Source organism: Cyanistes caeruleus, chromosome 22, assembly GCF_971803275.1.
Source record: "Cyanistes caeruleus chromosome 22, bCyaCae1.hap1.1, whole genome shotgun sequence".
Taxonomy (NCBI): domain Eukaryota; kingdom Metazoa; phylum Chordata; class Aves; order Passeriformes; family Paridae; genus Cyanistes; species Cyanistes caeruleus.
The window spans coordinates 7,780,084-7,795,973 of NC_141722.1; the positions used below are offsets into that span (position 1 = coordinate 7,780,084).

The following is a 15,890-nucleotide window of genomic DNA, read 5'->3' on the forward strand; positions in this document are numbered from 1 at the left end:
TCAGCTGCTTCTGTTTCATTTTTTCCTGTCGTCTAACACTTCTCTGGCTGCTATTGTAGTGAAATGGATTCTAAACTTGAGCATCCCTGCAACCACGTGCAACGTTACTAACCAGTGTTAACCCGACTTACTCTGGCTGCTCATGACATCTGTGATGGTTTTGTGCTCACCTTTCTGGGGAGGATTTGCTGAAAGAAGCAACAGCAGTCACCAAGGCAAATGTGTGTGGCGGGGAATTGCATGTCTTTGTAGCATGTGTGAAGTGCAGCTTGGTTTTAAGATTTAAAACCAGGAACTTGGTTTTATTTGGTCTGTTTTAAGGTTTTGGAAGGGCTTGGGAGGGAAGAGTTCAGATTATCAGCTATTTTGAGATGACAAGATTTAAATGTAATGTTAATCTTTATTTAGTGAAGAGCTCCAGTTTTGACAGCCCATGACTCTTGAAGATACATTTTAATGCTGTAACATTCAGTCTTCAGGGACCTCCTTATCACTTGTTCTATTTTTATTTTTGATTTAGTTTTCCTTGCCTGCTACTTCTTGTTTAGCTTTTCCATTTTCTTACAATTTTAATTTTGGTTATTTTGGGGCCACTTCTTGATTTTTGTTTTTCCAAAGGATGCAGACTCTGATAGTGGGGATGATTCGGACAAGAGATCGTGTGAGGAGAGTTGGAGACTGATCACTTCCCTGAGAGAGAAGCTGCCCCCCAGCAAGCTCCAAACCATTGTAAAAAAGTGTGGCCTCCCCAGCAGTGGGAAGAAACGAGAACCTATTAAAATGTACCAGATACCCCAACGCCGACGCCTTAGCAAAGACTCCAAATGGGTCACCATCTCAGACCTAAAGATTCAGGCTGTGAAGGAGATATGCTATGAGGTAGCACTCAATGACTTCAGGCACAGTAGGCAGGAGATTGAGGCTCTGGCCATTGTTAAAATGAAAGAGCTTTGTGCCATGTATGGGAAAAAAGACCCAAACGAGCGCGAGTCGTGGCGAGCTGTCGCTCGGGATGTCTGGGATACAGTAGGAGTCGGAGATGAAAAGATTGAAGATGTAATGGGCAATGGTAAAGGAATAACTGATGTGGATGACCTAAAGGTGCACATAGACAAATTGGAAGATATTTTGCAAGAAGTGAAGAAGCAGAACAACATGAAGGATGAAGAGATCAAAGTTCTCAGAAATAAAATGCTAAAAATGGAGAAGGTTTTACCCCTGATAGGGTCTCCAGACAAAGCTCAGTCAACAGTAGCTAACGCTAAATCTCCAAACTCTGCGGGTGCAGTGGATGTGGACAAGAAGCCGGCAGATGAGGCAAAGAGGAGCGAGAACGATGATCTTGCTAAAGAGGAGCGTGTGTCTCAGTTAATGGCAGGTGATCCGGCTTTCAGACGCGGCCGTTTGCGTTGGATGAGGCAAGAACAGATCCGATTTAAAAATCTGCAGCAGCAGGAAATAGCAAAACAGCTTCGTCGACAGAATATGCCTCACCGGTTTATTCCACCTGAAAATCGCAAACCCCGCTTCCCTTTCAAAAGCAACCCCAAACACAGGAACTCGTGGAGTCCGGGCACCCACATCATTATCACCGAGGATGAAGTTATTGAGGTTAGAATTCCGAAAGAAGACGATAAGAACAAAGATGAAGGCAAAGAGAAAGAGGGCAAAGCTCCTTCTAAAGATCCGCAGCAGCTGTGGAATCTTTCCGGCCCGCAGAGGAGTGCAGATAACATCCAGGTGAAGCGGCAGCATGTGCAGCAGCAGCAGCAGCAGCCGCGCTGGAGGAGCAACTCCCTCAGCAGCGGCTCGCACAAGGGACCGCGGCGCCCGGGCTCGGGCTCCTCCGGGGCGCTGCCGGAGCCGGAGCCGGAGCCGCAGGGCTTCCAGCGGCAGCGGCAGCGGCCCTGCACGGCCACGGGCCAGGCGGAGCGGCCGGGCCAGCACAGCCCCTTCGTGACACCCCCGCGCATGAGGCGCCAGCTGTCCGCCCCCAACCTGAAGGCGGGCAGAGAGACCGCGGTGTGAGCCCGGCCCTGGCAGCCTCGGGGCGAGCCGGGCCCTGGCAGCCTCGGGGCGAGCCGGGCCCTGGCAGCCTCGGGGCGAGCCCGGCTCTGGCAGCCTCGGGGCGAGCCGGGCCCGGGCAGCCGCGGGGCGAGCCCGGCTCTGGCAGCCGCGGGGCGAGCCGGGCCCGGGCAGCCTCGGGGCGAGCCCGGCTCTGGCAGCCTCGGGGCGAGCCCGGCTCTGGCAGCCGCGGGGCGAGCCGGGCCCGGGCAGCCTCGGGGCGAGCCCGGCCGTGGCAGCCGCGGGGCGAGCCCGGCTCTGGCAGCCGCGGGGCGAGCCCGGCTCTGGCAGCCTCGGGGCGAGCCGGGCCCTGGCAGCCTCGGGGCGAGCCCGGCTCTGGCAGCCTCGGGGCGAGCCGGGCCCTGGCAGCCTCGGGGCGAGCCCGGCTCTGGCAGCCGCGGGGCGAGCCCGGCTCTGGCAGCCTCGGGGCGAGCCGGGCCCGGGCAGCCGCGGGGCGAGCCCGGCTCTGGCAGCCGCGGGGCGAGCCCGGCTCTGGCAGCCTCGGGGCGAGCCGGGCCCGGGCAGCCGCGGGGCGAGCCGGGCCCGGGCAGCCTCGGGGCGAGCCCGGCCCGGGCAGCCGCGGGCAGCCTCCCCCGGGGCTCGGCCGGGGCCAGGTGGAGCCCGAGAGCCCCGGTACGAACACAAGGTACCGGCCCTGCGGCCCGGGCGCTCGGCCTGGGACTTCCCTTGCAGTTTTAACAGCATCCATTGGAAGAATATTCTGAAAAATTGTAAGAACTTTTTTCATAGTCTAGAAGACTTGGAGGGAGGGAGGCAGAGGGGAGAACTTCCCGCTAGCTCATTTACCAAGTTTTTTTTTTTTGCGTGTGTGTCTTGAAGTATTTTTCTAATGCTGAAAATATTGTCTGGAACTTACCAAGTGCTACCTTCCTCCTGTGTTTTATGTAGACAATCAAAAGAGGAATTTAGTTTCTAGCATTGAATGTTTCTTGTGACTTTTTTCTTAGCAATAAGGAAACTGACCATCTGTTTATAAATGGATCTGGTTCTTCAGAACAGTATTTTCCACTCTTAACTCAATTTTTAATGGTAATAATAATCTATAAACCAAAAGTTGTTGGCTGACGAGATATGTGTCGCTTTTTTATAAAGAAATTAAGAAGAGCTGTTTGGTCACACCATGAGTAGATGTCTCTTCTTCTGCTTGAGTTCATAATTATTGGTATGAAATTGCTGTGACAGTTAAACCATCCTGAATGGAATTTTATGTCAGAATATATATATATTGCAGAAGCAATTATTTGGAAATAGCTTTTTCTAATTCCCATTGTATCTCTAAATATAATAGGTTTTAATTATTATACTGAGATTGTGGAAAGGAACTAGGATTTTTCACCACTCTGGTGCACTCAAAAAGCTAATTCTTTTATTTTATGTTTTCTGCTTTCTCAGACATGAGTCTGGGAGATGTTCTTGAAATAGTTATTCTTAGGAAGATTTATAAATCACTACTTTATATTGGCCAAATTCTCCTGTGAGATGGGAGAATTGAACTGTTTCATCTTAATGTGATACCTCATGTTAGTGCCTCTGGTCTTGGATTAAACTTGAATTCAAGACTTGTTTAATAAAGGAGAAGGCTGCTTTGACGAGAAAGTGAGATTCATTTTCCTTCTCCCACACTAAAAATGCGAGTTAAAATCTTTCATGTCTGTTTTGCTCTGAAGGGGTTTGTACTTGCAGGTGATTTGCCGTGATGCAAAGGCTTGCAATTCCTGCTTCAGATTGTTTCAAGCAAATGGCTGAAAAACCAGTGATTAAGGAATAGGCTTTGAGGTTTTGTCTCAATTGGAGAGTCTCAACCTTAGTGATACGGTATTTTTTTCTGAGTTTCCGAAAGTGCAAGACAAAGTTGCTCTTACTTTGAAAACCCATGGCCTTAACTGTAAGCCAATAGAAATATTTGAGGACTTCTTGCGCTCTTAAATTTAACTTGAATAAATTTTCAAAAACAAAATTGGCCACTCTACCACATTTGGTAAGGTAGGTCCACTTTGCAGTGTATTTGTGCTGTTTTGCACAAGTATCCTGAATTTACTTGAGGTTGCTTATTTTTTTATAAAATATAAGCCCTACTTGTGTGTGGCTCAGTAGAGCTGTAGGTGAGTGGAAAGTGCCTTAAGCTTATTTTCCATATATTTTTTTGTCCTATCCTATTTTTCCCCTGCCTCAGCTGGACATGTTGTAGGTGCTGTTGCAACACATGTGCCATTTACATATCAATTAATCAAGTGTCAGCTCTTAACTCTCAGCACATGTATCACTGATGTGATAGTGGCCTCTGCTGCAGGAGATTCAGAGTCAGTCCTCCAGCTCCTGAAAGAACAAAGCGATCTGATCACTTGGGAGTTTTGCTTTATGGCAGGTTTAATTCTGTGTCCAGACCCGGCTTTGTAACTTGCATTTGTCTTGTGCTTTGGCTTACTTGAACAAAGGAAGTAAAGCATCATTTCCAAAAATGTCTTGATTCTTAAAGAAAAGAAGGCTTGTAGATGAACAATACTTTCTTCGAGCTTGAGGCCAAATTGCAGAATTAGTTTTGGGCTGCAAGTGATGTTTTGCTGTTGTCTTTATTTTAGAATCATGTTTTAGTAGTGCATTGAACTTGAGTTTCGTGCATGTCAAGCATAATGAGTTCTTACATATCCTCAGAAAGGCTTGGACTCTGTTAGAAGTGCATGCTTGGGAAAACCCTCTCAATTCCATAGGAATATGTGAGCCAGACAGAGTTAGCCTGCGTGGGATAGGTCGTGGGAGGAGACCAAAGTAATTCCATGTCCTGTCGTGTGTTCTGGAGGATTGTGCTGCCTGTATGAAATCACCATGTGATTGAGCATGGAGTAACTCTGAGGTCCATGGAACTGCGTGTACTGACACGAGCCTAAAACTCCTGCTACTTAATGCCTTAATGCTAAACACTAAAATGTTTGTGCCAGCTTACTTCAGCTTCAAACTCAGAAGAGAACTCTGTAAATGCCTGGGTGGTGCTGGTGAGCAGTAGGTTGCCATCACTCTGTCCTGCCCCACTGTTTTAGTGCACCACTAGAAGAACAACCCTGCCTGTTCTGCTGTATGATTTGACAGAACAGAAAAAGGACAGTCAGTGCCAGAATGGAGTCCAGTCTGCTTCAAGGAAGCAGCTTTTTTCCTGGTTTTTAGGAGGATATTTAAGAATTTGATATGAATTGCAGTGCAGCGCTTCATCTGATACAGGAAGCAGCGTGAGAACTGTGGGTCTCCTTGCACTATTCAGAAATACACACAACTCTCACTCCAAATCCTGTGTTAATGAAGTTAATGAACAGTGAGACAGCTGCTTCCATTGATGGCTGTGTGAAAAGGCTTTCAGGGTAATGGAAATGTGGCATCCATGGTGGAAGTGCTCTTTTACTAAGTTCACTTGCCTTTGCCAAGTGCTGCTGTGCTGTGCTTTGACAGCTGGCTTGGATCCACCTGCGCCTTCGGGAGGGCTTCTCAAGGTTCTGTTCATTGGGACACTGGATTTAGGGGGGGTGGGCTTAAATGCACATCACTAATGCTCCTCGCTCAGATTGACTCCAACATCCTTCCTCAAGCAATCTGAATTTAGGGATCTGTCTAATTAGAGGATGCTGTTTTTATCAGTACATTCAGCATAGTTTCAATACCTCCCTCTCTGTATCCTTTATATGTTGAATTTTTTTTTTTTTTTGTATGTTGAAATTTTTCTTGGATATTTCCCATTAAATCTCTTCAGGAACTGCCACATGAGAAATCTATGCTGTGTAACTATTTGTACTGTAAAGAAAGCAGTGAGCTGCCTTTGAATTAAATGGGATTTTCAGATCTGTCTATTGTTTTGGATTGTCTGAAGAGCAAGTATCTGCCTTGTGAAAAGCAGAACTGGTTTGTATTGTAACAAGTGCTCTTTCAATAAACGATGAAATACTCTTGTAAGTGTCAGACTTGTCTCAGTGAAATGGAAATGAAACTTGACTGCAGGCTTGTCCTGCTTTTATTTTTTTATCTTGGGGTTGGGCTTGTTCCAGCAGAGTTAAAAAAGGTTTTTTTAATTGTTCCTCAGTCTGATTCTTGTAAGTTCATCCAGCCTGGTGTTTCTGCTGCTATGTGGAAAGCAGCAAAGCAGACTTGTGTCCATCTCAGACAGCTTATTTAAATTCAATATAAAAGAAAATAAGAGCTTTTTGTAGTACAAGGAGCTATAAACCATTCCTGTCTTCAGTAGTGTTCCATTGTACCATCCTGTGTGCTGGTTATCTAAATTCTGGAAGAAAACAGAGAGCTGGCTGTTCTCCATTTATTTGCTCATTGAAGACAAAATAAATGGACTTTTCTGTGCACCTCAAATGCAGGGGAGAGTCCCACGGGCAGTACCTTGGCAGACATCACGTTTCACTTGTTGTGGTGCAGTGTTCTGCTCTAACTGGTCCAGTCTGGTCTTTAAAAGCTTTGTCTGGTCTGAGTGTACGAGGTGTGGCTTTGTTGGTGAGTTGGGTCTTTTTTTTTTTCCAACCCATTCCCTCTTCAGCTTTTCAGTTTCTCGAGAAGAATCTGGAAAGATTCTATTAAAACACGACTTGAAGAGCTTTCAGTCTCTACAATCTAGCTGCTCAAAATGACATTATTGACTTCAGGCTACGGAAAAATAAATTATTTTGCCTTTCCTTGCAAATGAGAGAAGCTTATTTATGTCACTTTGGATCTGACCAGTTTTATCTTGGTTTCAAATGTAATAGCATGGAATGGGGGAAATAGATCCAAAAAGTGCCTTTATGTTAAACAAAATACAGGATTATGCTGGGCATTTCAGAAGGGTGGATAAGTCTGATTCATCATGAGAAGTCTCATGGAGTCTAGAATAGATTTTTGGTGAATCTTTAAGGATTTCAGAGTGAATATCAAAAGAAAGGATATGTGTTTGTTTTGTCTGCAGTACTTGTGCTGCTGGGCTGAGGCTACTTCCTGTGTAAGTAGCCAGCTTATGGTGAATGGAGCAGAAACAAATGAAGAAGGAGCATTTTAGCCAAATGAAATATTCAAGAGGAAATTAGAAAATTAAAATACAGCCATCATATGAAGGCCATATGAAAGTTCAGTTTTGCTCTCAGGGACATTGAACTTGTGGTGTTCAAAATCCTGCACTTTCTAAGGGCACAGCTACTGTTTGTTAATGCTATTTTCAGAAAATATTACTTATGAACCTGAAGGAATGTTCTGGAGGTGTATCTCCTTTCCAAGGAGAGTCTAAAGCCTTTCTGACAGAAGCTGGTTTAAATTGACACAATCATGTTGTGGTTAAGTAATGCAGCTCGTTAGGTGGGATGCTTACGTGGGATGGAAGGAAAATACAAAGCTTTTACTCTGCAGCTCTTGGACTTAAGAACATATTCTTGCAAACTGGCCATTGGAGAAGAATTTTAGGGTTTGGAACCGTGGAAGAGAGAAGGTTGGAATACAAGATGAGAGGCTTCAAGAATTCTTAAGAACTCAGCAAGACTCAGAGTGAATTGTATAAAAATCTTTAGAAACCAGTTTAATTTGTGTAATATATACCAAAGGTTTATCTTTTAAAAATACCCTAATGGGATAGGCTTTGAGATCAAGAGCACTGTGACAGAGTCTGTTCTAATTTTTATTTGCTTTACCAGCAAATAATAAAAGGCTCATTAGGTTTCAGTAGCATTTATTTCAAGTCATAAGGTCTGAACAGAAGGAAGAAAGTGCTCTTGTACCAGAAGCTATTGCTGAAGTGTTCCTTGTGGGGAAGCCACTGCACAGACTTCTCTGCCAGGACAGTACTGGTATTTTATCTTCTGAGGTATTAAGTACACATGTGAGAGAGTGGTACTTACATGCCATGGGGAAAATCTAATTGAAAACGAAGTTTCAGTTAGAAACTAAGCTTCCCCCATTAATATCTGAAATAAATTTTTTTTTTTTGGTATAAAAAGGCAAATTAGTGGTGCTGATAATCCTTCTGTTAGAGAAAATAAATGTGAATAATCCTCCCCTTTCAAATTTATTTTTGCGTTTTTCTCTATTTCTGCCTCTTTCCTAAGTCTCTGAAAGCAGCAGGCAGCTTCCAAATAAAACCCCCTTCTTCCTGTCTTTAGCAAAAAGCCCACTAAAAGAACATCCTAAACCTTTCCCTCTTCTGGACACTGTGAACATGTAAATGTGGTGATTTTAGAAACCAGCTCTTCTGTCTTAACTGTGTTGGGCTGTGTGTTCTGTTTCCAAGGGAGAGAGCTGCGGTGTTGCTGTGTGACCTGGCAGCACTCCTGCAGGGTCTGTGTCTGTCACTCTGAGCTTCCTGCTGCCTCCTGTCTGTCCTCCTACACAGTGTCTCCTCTTTCCCCACAGGACTATGAGAGTAAGCTGCAGGCCCTCCAGAAGCAGGTAGAGACACGGTCCTTGGCAGCTGAAACAACAGAGGAGGAGGAGGAGGAGGAGGAGGAAGGTGAGTTTGAAGCTAAAAATAATTTGGCTATAGACAAGCCCAAAGGGGCAGCTGCCGTATCATCTCTTGTAATAGATTGGAAACTTGTTTTGGAAAGCCACAAAACACTAAAAGTTCTTGATCTGTAATCCTCTCAGCATCAAGATTTCAAATACCTATTTGTAGAATGCGTTCCACATGAACAGTGGACGTGTCTTCAAATACAACTGGTGCACAAACTGGATTAGTTTTACCCCAAGCTTTGATTTGATGCTCTTGAAGGAATCTTACTCTTCCTGGCACTAACAGAGCTCAGATGTCTTAAAACAAAATAACACTGTTGCCTTTGTTTCCTTGTTTTGATTTTAAAGTTTCTCTTTCTTCCTTGCTAGGAATTCTTAGAATGCTGTGACATGTCTGTGTAACTCCATTTCGGGACAGTAGATAATTCATTATTCCTGTTATACTTGCTCTCATTGCACTCTTTTCAGCATTTGCCTTTATAAGTTGCCAAATAACTTAAAATAATAGGAGCAGAAAAAAAATTGTTCCTCTGTTCCAAATCTAATTTACGTGATCATTAATCTCCACTGCTAATGTTGAGGAAGTCTGAGTCCAGTTTTTCCACAACGAATAATGAAAGTGTAGGATTTTGTTCTTTGTTCTTCCAGAAAATGTGTTGGGAGCTTGATGGCCCAGTCAGCAGGAGTATAAGATATGGCATGTGATGGTTTTGAGAAGAAGCCACGTTATTTCTCTGTTTCTTTGCTTTTCCCAGTGCCCTGGACACGCCATGAGTATGAACTCGCCCAGTGGGCTTTCAGGAAGTGGAAATTCCACCAGTTCACTTCACTGAGGGACCAGCTCTGGGGAAATGCAGTGTATCTGAAGGAAGCCAATGCAATCAGTGTAGAGTTAAAGAAAAAGGTAGGGACATGCAGAGCCACTTCTTGAATTTTCTGACCCATCAGTTTTGATTGTATAATCCTGCTGCAAATTCTCTGAGTCACTTGTATGTCTTTTGCTTATTAATTTGGGCTGTAAAAAAAACCCCAGAAAATTGTAAAGAAAACCAGAAAATCGTGAGGCTTTGATTTGGGCTTGTGTCTGACTGAACATCCCTCACCAGCCCCTGGTGAGGTCTCAGGACCAAAGCAGTGTCTCTGTTGTGTGCAGGTGCAGTTCCAGTTTGTCCTGCTCACAGACACGCTGTACTCGCCCCTGCCCCCGGAGCTGCTGCCCGCGGAGCCGGACAAGAGCCGGGACCGCCGGCCTTTCCCCCGCACTGTGGTGGCTGTGGAAGTGCAGGACCTGAAGAACGGAGCAACACATTACTGGTCCTTAGAAAAACTCAAGTATGTGAATAGCATTAAAGAACTAAATTCTCTGTGTCCATGGAACTGCACTCAAAAATTCCCTCCCTTGCTGTTCCTTATCTGTTTCTGTTTGTCCTGTGTCTTCCCAAACTTTCTAGACAGTGTGGGATGTTCTAAATACCAACTTTCCAGATTGTTTGAACAAGTGCACTTTTCTCCAGCTTCTCACCTTACCTTCACATCTAATTTTTTGTAATTTGATTTTAGATTTATCTTTTAAATGTAGTAAGAGTCATCATAGCTCATCTCTCTGCATTACTTCTTTTTTCAGTCCTTTCACTGTAATAATTTCCTTGCCACCTGCTTATATAACCTGGCAGGATAGGACATAATTTATGATAAAAATCTTAAATAAAGAAGATTCTTTTTCTATGGAAGCTACACAAATTCTGACCACAGTCTGAATTTTCATCACATTCATCACATGTAAATGACATTTCTTTTCCCCATTCTCTATATATTGACTGAAGGACTTTTTCCTACTAATGGCTGCCAGACAAAGGATCTTGCAGTGTGGAACACTTGTTTTCTTCAATAAAATAGATGAATAATTAGAGTCTATAATGGAATTGGTTCACTTTTGAATCAAAATACCAACATTTTCTAGAATGGAATGTAAAGAACTGCTGAAATTACTCAGCAGCATGGTCTGATGTAAAAAGGGAAGCAAAAAATATGCCAGAATTAGATGTGAAAGAGGAATATTTAGAAGTGAATTGAAATCCATGATTTATGTAAGCTTCTGCAGTGACCTTGCCTTGCATTTCCCAGAATCTCTAAATGAATTAGTGAAGCACCAAACTTAGGGTACAGCCTTCTCTGTTCTTGGGTGTAATTTGGTGCAGGTGAAATCAGTGAGGTGAACACTTCCCTTGGTGTTCTCTGCCTCTTTGACTCCCTGTCTCCTAAGCGTGTTTCCCCCGCTGTGTCCTGGCAGGCAGAGGCTGGAGCTGATGCGGGAGATGTACGACCGGGCGGGGGAAGTGGCCTCCAGCAGCCAGGAGGAGCCCGAGGGCTCCATGACCGGCAGCGACCCCTTCTACGACCGCTTCCACTGGTTCAAGCTCGTGGGCAGGTACGGGCCAGCACCTCAGTGCTGCTGCAGCTCTGTCTGAGCCTGGGGTGTTGGACAAACCAACACAGCCTCTGTGTCAGCTGCCTCTTGTCTTCCAGGGACTTGGAATAGTTAAATACGGTTAAGAGTAGAAAATGCGCTGTAGAATGTTGCCAGCTTAGGTGTCTAATAGAATCTGCTTTGAGTAAGTTATAAATTTATTTTAAAATAATATAACCGGCTAAGTTCTATCTAAAGTCACTGGAGCAGAGCTGTGAGAATACGAAGAACACTGGAAAAGTGGTCCAGAGTCTCTCATATGTGTGGTTCAAATAGTTTTGCCATACCCTAGGGAAGTGTCTGATTCTTTAATGTTTCCTGCTGTTGGCTGCACCTTTACAATATTTTTGTTTGCAGAACTGCTGTGTTGGAAATAGGAAATGTAGCTCTGTTAAATGGATGTCCTCTCAAGATCTATATGCTCAGCCATGTTTCTATTTCCTTTTCATTTGCTTCCTGCTCTGTTCAAGGACACTCTTTTCCCTGACTTTGTTGGCAAGCCCTTCGCTCACATTTGGCCGCGGCCCAGGTGGTTTGAAGCCGTTGCCCGTTGTTGAGGGGTGTCTGTGCTGGTGGCAGCAAAGGGCTGTTAGTGCAGGTTGTGTGTGCTGACCCTGTTAATCGCTGTCCGTTCGCTGATGTGCAGCTCCCCCATATTCCACGGCTGCGTCAACGAGCGCCTGGCCGATCGCACGCCCTCCCCCACTTTCTCCACGGCCGACTCCGACATCACTGAGCTGGCAGATGAGCAGCAGGATGAGATGGAGGACTTTGATGATGAGGCCTTTGTGGATGACACTGGCTCCGACGTTGGGACTGAGGAGGGATCAGACCTCTTCAATGATGGGCGCGACCCGTTTTACGACCGATCCCCTTGGTTCATTTTAGTGGGAAGGTTGGTGAGGTTACTCTGAGAATGGCCAAAAGGGACCAGCTCTTGCTGCAGACTGCAATGGCTTTGCCTTGTGCTACATAGGTGGTCAGTCTAGCCAGAAAATCCATGTCCATAAATTGGAATTGCCAGAGAATGAGTGTAGTTCAACATTAAGTTTTAAATTCCTGTGTCTGGGGCCATGAAGACCTAAGTAGTAATTGAGAAAATAATCCTTAGCTGCAACAGAGTGAGTAAATGTAGAGAGAGATAACTGTCGCAGCTTGGAATGAACGGGGGTTTGTATTCAGTATTTACACTTCTATAGAATTCCCTGTTTAGTGTTGCAGGGTCACTAATATAGAATTGTAGTGTGTTATTGTCTTCCATGGAAGAGAATCTGACTGTGGTGGGAAGTCTTTCAGTCCAAACCCAGAAATCCATTTCTTTTGAAAACAGGTGTAACATCTTCTGCATATGAAAAGATGGCATTAGGAGAAAGAAGAATGGCCATTTCTGGATGAGGGAAAGTGTTCTGTGAGATGGTTTGGCATCTCAGATTGTGCTTGACTCCGTAGCCAGTATTACACAGTGAAAGGTCATCAACATTGAAATTCACTGGCTGTGTTTTTCAGCATTTTCCCCAGGCACTGTGCTTGAATTTCTGAAACAAGTTTGCTTGATGTATTTTGGAATATTACCGAGCTTTCGAACAGAACAGAAAGAATGAGGGCATTATCAGACCTCAGTTTGTGGTGTAGACTCTTAAGGACAGCAAGTTAGACTAATGGAATGTAGTTGTTTGCACTGTTTCTTCAGTAACAGTCTTGCTAACACAGATTTCTCATTACAAGAAACAGAAACATTTTTATTTAGTGGCTTGGCTTCTCTCTCTGCTTCCCACTCCCCCTATGATGCTTTTGTGCTTCCTTGCTTACCCTGTAAGCCAACATCCTCATTAAGGTGCTTGCTACTGGCATGGTACAAAAAAAGGCTCCATGGCCAGCAGAAGGGAGGGACAAAGGAAAAGGGGCCAAAGCTTGGCTTTATCCTTCTCTGTAAGCAGGAAAGAATTCAGGATCAGCATGGTGGGATCTTTATGCAGTTTCCTCAAATGCAGGGCACTTGTTAGCTTAATTTATGAAAAGGAGAGGTTGAGATTGCTGGTCTTTATCAAACTTTGAGTTCAGTGTAGTGTGTTTGTCTAACCTCAGGCTTTGTCTGTAGTGAAACTTGGAACTTCCTTGATCAAGTTTTTGAAAAAAAATTACTAAAGTTGTAAGAAACTGTGTTAGTCCTCTGTGAATCTGTGCCCTTAACGTGCAATGCCTGGTTCCACGTTTTACAGAACCTGATTATCTGGTTCAGGTGGGGAGGCAGTTTGGGAAAGGCATCTGTGCTGCTTTGGGCTGGCTGTCAGTTCCTTGGAGCCCAGGGCTGCTCCGTGTGCCCCTGGAGCCTGGGAAAGAGCTGAGCTGTTCCTGCTCACTCACAGACACCTCAGGAAGCACAGCACAGGCTGAGCAAATAGAGTGTGTAATGAAAACACTCGTGTGTCCTGGCAGGCACACAGCTTACTTCCCTTCCCCTGTTCTGTGGAGAGTTCTGAGCTCTGTCTCTGGTCGGACACGTGGAGCTGCAGCGCTCTGGGCCCGGCCTGACCGGTGTGAGCTGTGAGTACAGAGCTGGGAAAATGCTGAGGAATGACACTTGGCTCCTGTTGTGAGGCTGGAGAGACGAGTGCCTTTTTCTGAGCTGTTGGTTTCTATTGTTCCTGTTGTTCTGTCAGCAGAGGCTGTTAGACTGTCCAGCACCCCTGAGTGGGAGAATTCTGCTTTTGAGCAGCACCTTACAGGTACCAGGGGTGTGTCCATCTACACAGGTACTGTCTTGAGCACAAGGCAGAGTTCAGTTTGTAACAAAACCAGAAATCCCTGTCGCTTCCAGCTGTGTACTGGTTGATATGCTACAGAATGTGAAGGATGAATAAAACAATCTTTAGTATTTTTAGGGGTTGTCAGCAATAACAAGTGCAGGTCATGAAGGAGGGGAGGAGGAGAAATGGATCATGTAGTTATCCAACTCCCTGGCCATCACAGTTACTTTCTTTTCTTTCTCTGTGCTAGGACTGTGTTTTATTTGTATCTCTTAAAGAAAAGAAAAAAGAGCTGGTCCCTTTAGCCATCTCTTCTGGCATGCTGGGTTCTTCAAGGCTGATTCTATTTAATGGTGTGACATATCAAGCATTTGCTTTGTTTTTAAGGGAGGTGGGAGAGGACTATGGGATATTTTATTGAAATCCTAATGTGTTTATTTTAAAAATATCTGCCATCATTCTGAGTTCTGTTGGTTTTGTTTTGGTTTTTTACAAAATTGTGTTTGTTAAATTTAATTTCTAGTTTTGTTGTGAGTATGCCATTTTACCTCACCAATCTTTCTGCTAATCCAGCCCCCTCTTTCAGTCTGCTGGGCTAAGTGCAGTGGGACACTAAGGGGCTCTCTGGGGAGTGGGAGTCCTCATGGATGTGGGAAGAGGAGGAGGAGGAGGAGGATAACCCTAAAGTTTGATCCACTCCTCACTTGGCACTATCTCATGATGAAGCAGCTGGAATGGCACTGGCAGCAGCAGTGCTGCATAACCCAGATCTGTTCTGGTGCAGCACATGTGCAGTTGCTCTCCACTCTACAGAAGAGATGCAGCATTTTCAGGAATCAAACAGGAAGCTGAAAACTTTTTTGCATTCTGTGCTTTTCCTTCTCTAAGTTAAAATAATTCCAGTGAACAAGGTGGCTGGATGGAAGCAAACTGAGGAAGGAGAGAGATATTTTTTTCCTTGGGATGGTCACATGGTGGTGGTTAATCCAGCTGAATGCTTTGGCTGTCACGTGTTGAGCAGCACCTTCAGAACTTTTGCCCTGCAAATAAACATATATTTTTATTTTTCATGCAGGTGATGCTTTCACTTTCCATTAGTTTGGCTTTGAAGGGAGAAGGCTCCTGCAATGCCTGACTCTTAGTTAGTGAGACTCCTGCTGTACACATCAGTGCAGGGCTCTTTGGATTCTGCTCTGTTGGGAAATGTCCATTTTCCCTGGCTTGAAATGTGCTCTTCAAAGTGGGTGTGTTTTTCATGTTGGGTGCAGAACCTTGAACCTTTTGGAACCCCATCCCTGATCCAGTCCAAGTGAACCGTACCAGTTTCAGGGACTGTTCTCCTGTGTGGATGGATGCTGGTTTCTCAGATGAGCATCACCTGAAATTCCAAAGCTAAAAATGAAAATGTTAAAGGGAAAAAGTAAAATTTAACTTCTCATTTACTTGAAATTTAGCCTCTTCTCCCTTCCCCTGCTTTATCAGTGCTTACCTCACTTTGAAGCAGACTGAAAAGAAATTAAATCCTAATCTTAGTGAAGTGTTATGTTGTAGTTTGTTTTTTGTTGTTGTTGCTGTATGGTTTTCTTCATTTTTTTGTTTCGCTACATTATAGCTGTATTAATCATCCTCTTCTCTATTCATTTTGTCACCACTTGTTTTTTAGTAGCATTATTTTTGTGTCCTTGGTTCATGACTGACACCTGTTTGACTTCCATGTCATTTCAAAATAATTCGTTCATCCTTGGAAGGGGCACGTGAACCCAAGGAGCAACATCTCCCTTTTGTCATGCAGGACTTTCCCTAGGAATGTTAAACAATTACAGTTATAAATTACAGGAATTAATTATACATAATACTAAAGACTAATAAAAAGAATTGTAAGGAGGAAATTAGTTAAACAAATTACTATTGTTTGGTGTAATTTAATGTGCGTAAATTTATTAAAATTGCATAATTAGTCACTTTAAATTTAATGACTGGTAAAACTAATGGTTAAATTTCTGTGCATCTCAGTACTCTTCTGAGCTCTGAAACAGCTCATTCAGTAAAGAAAACCCTCCATATTTTCCCCTTGTTAAGAGCTGTTCTTCAGCTGACTTGTTGAGCTTCTCAACATTTATTGTTTTGCT

General features: G+C 44.3%; 1 protein-coding gene across 14 annotated transcripts in view; it reads left to right on the top strand.

The window, feature by feature from the left end:
- Nucleotides 1-15,890, top strand: part of KIF1B (kinesin family member 1B) — an 80,450-nt gene that overhangs the window by 39,185 nt on the left and 25,375 nt on the right. For 9 of the 14 annotated variants that reach the window (XM_086860847.1, XM_086860851.1, XM_086860849.1 and 6 more), the window contains 5 exons: nt 8,449-8,545; nt 9,303-9,451; nt 9,701-9,879; nt 10,838-10,975; nt 11,661-11,909. In XM_086860847.1, the coding sequence (XP_086716973.1) occupies nt 8,449-8,545; nt 9,303-9,451; nt 9,701-9,879; nt 10,838-10,975; nt 11,661-11,909 (812 nt within the window). The remainder of the gene's footprint in view (nt 1-8,448; nt 8,546-9,302; nt 9,452-9,700; nt 9,880-10,837; nt 10,976-11,660; nt 11,910-15,890) is intronic. The other 5 variants (XM_086860856.1, XM_086860859.1, XM_086860858.1 and 2 more) reach the window with 1 other exon arrangement.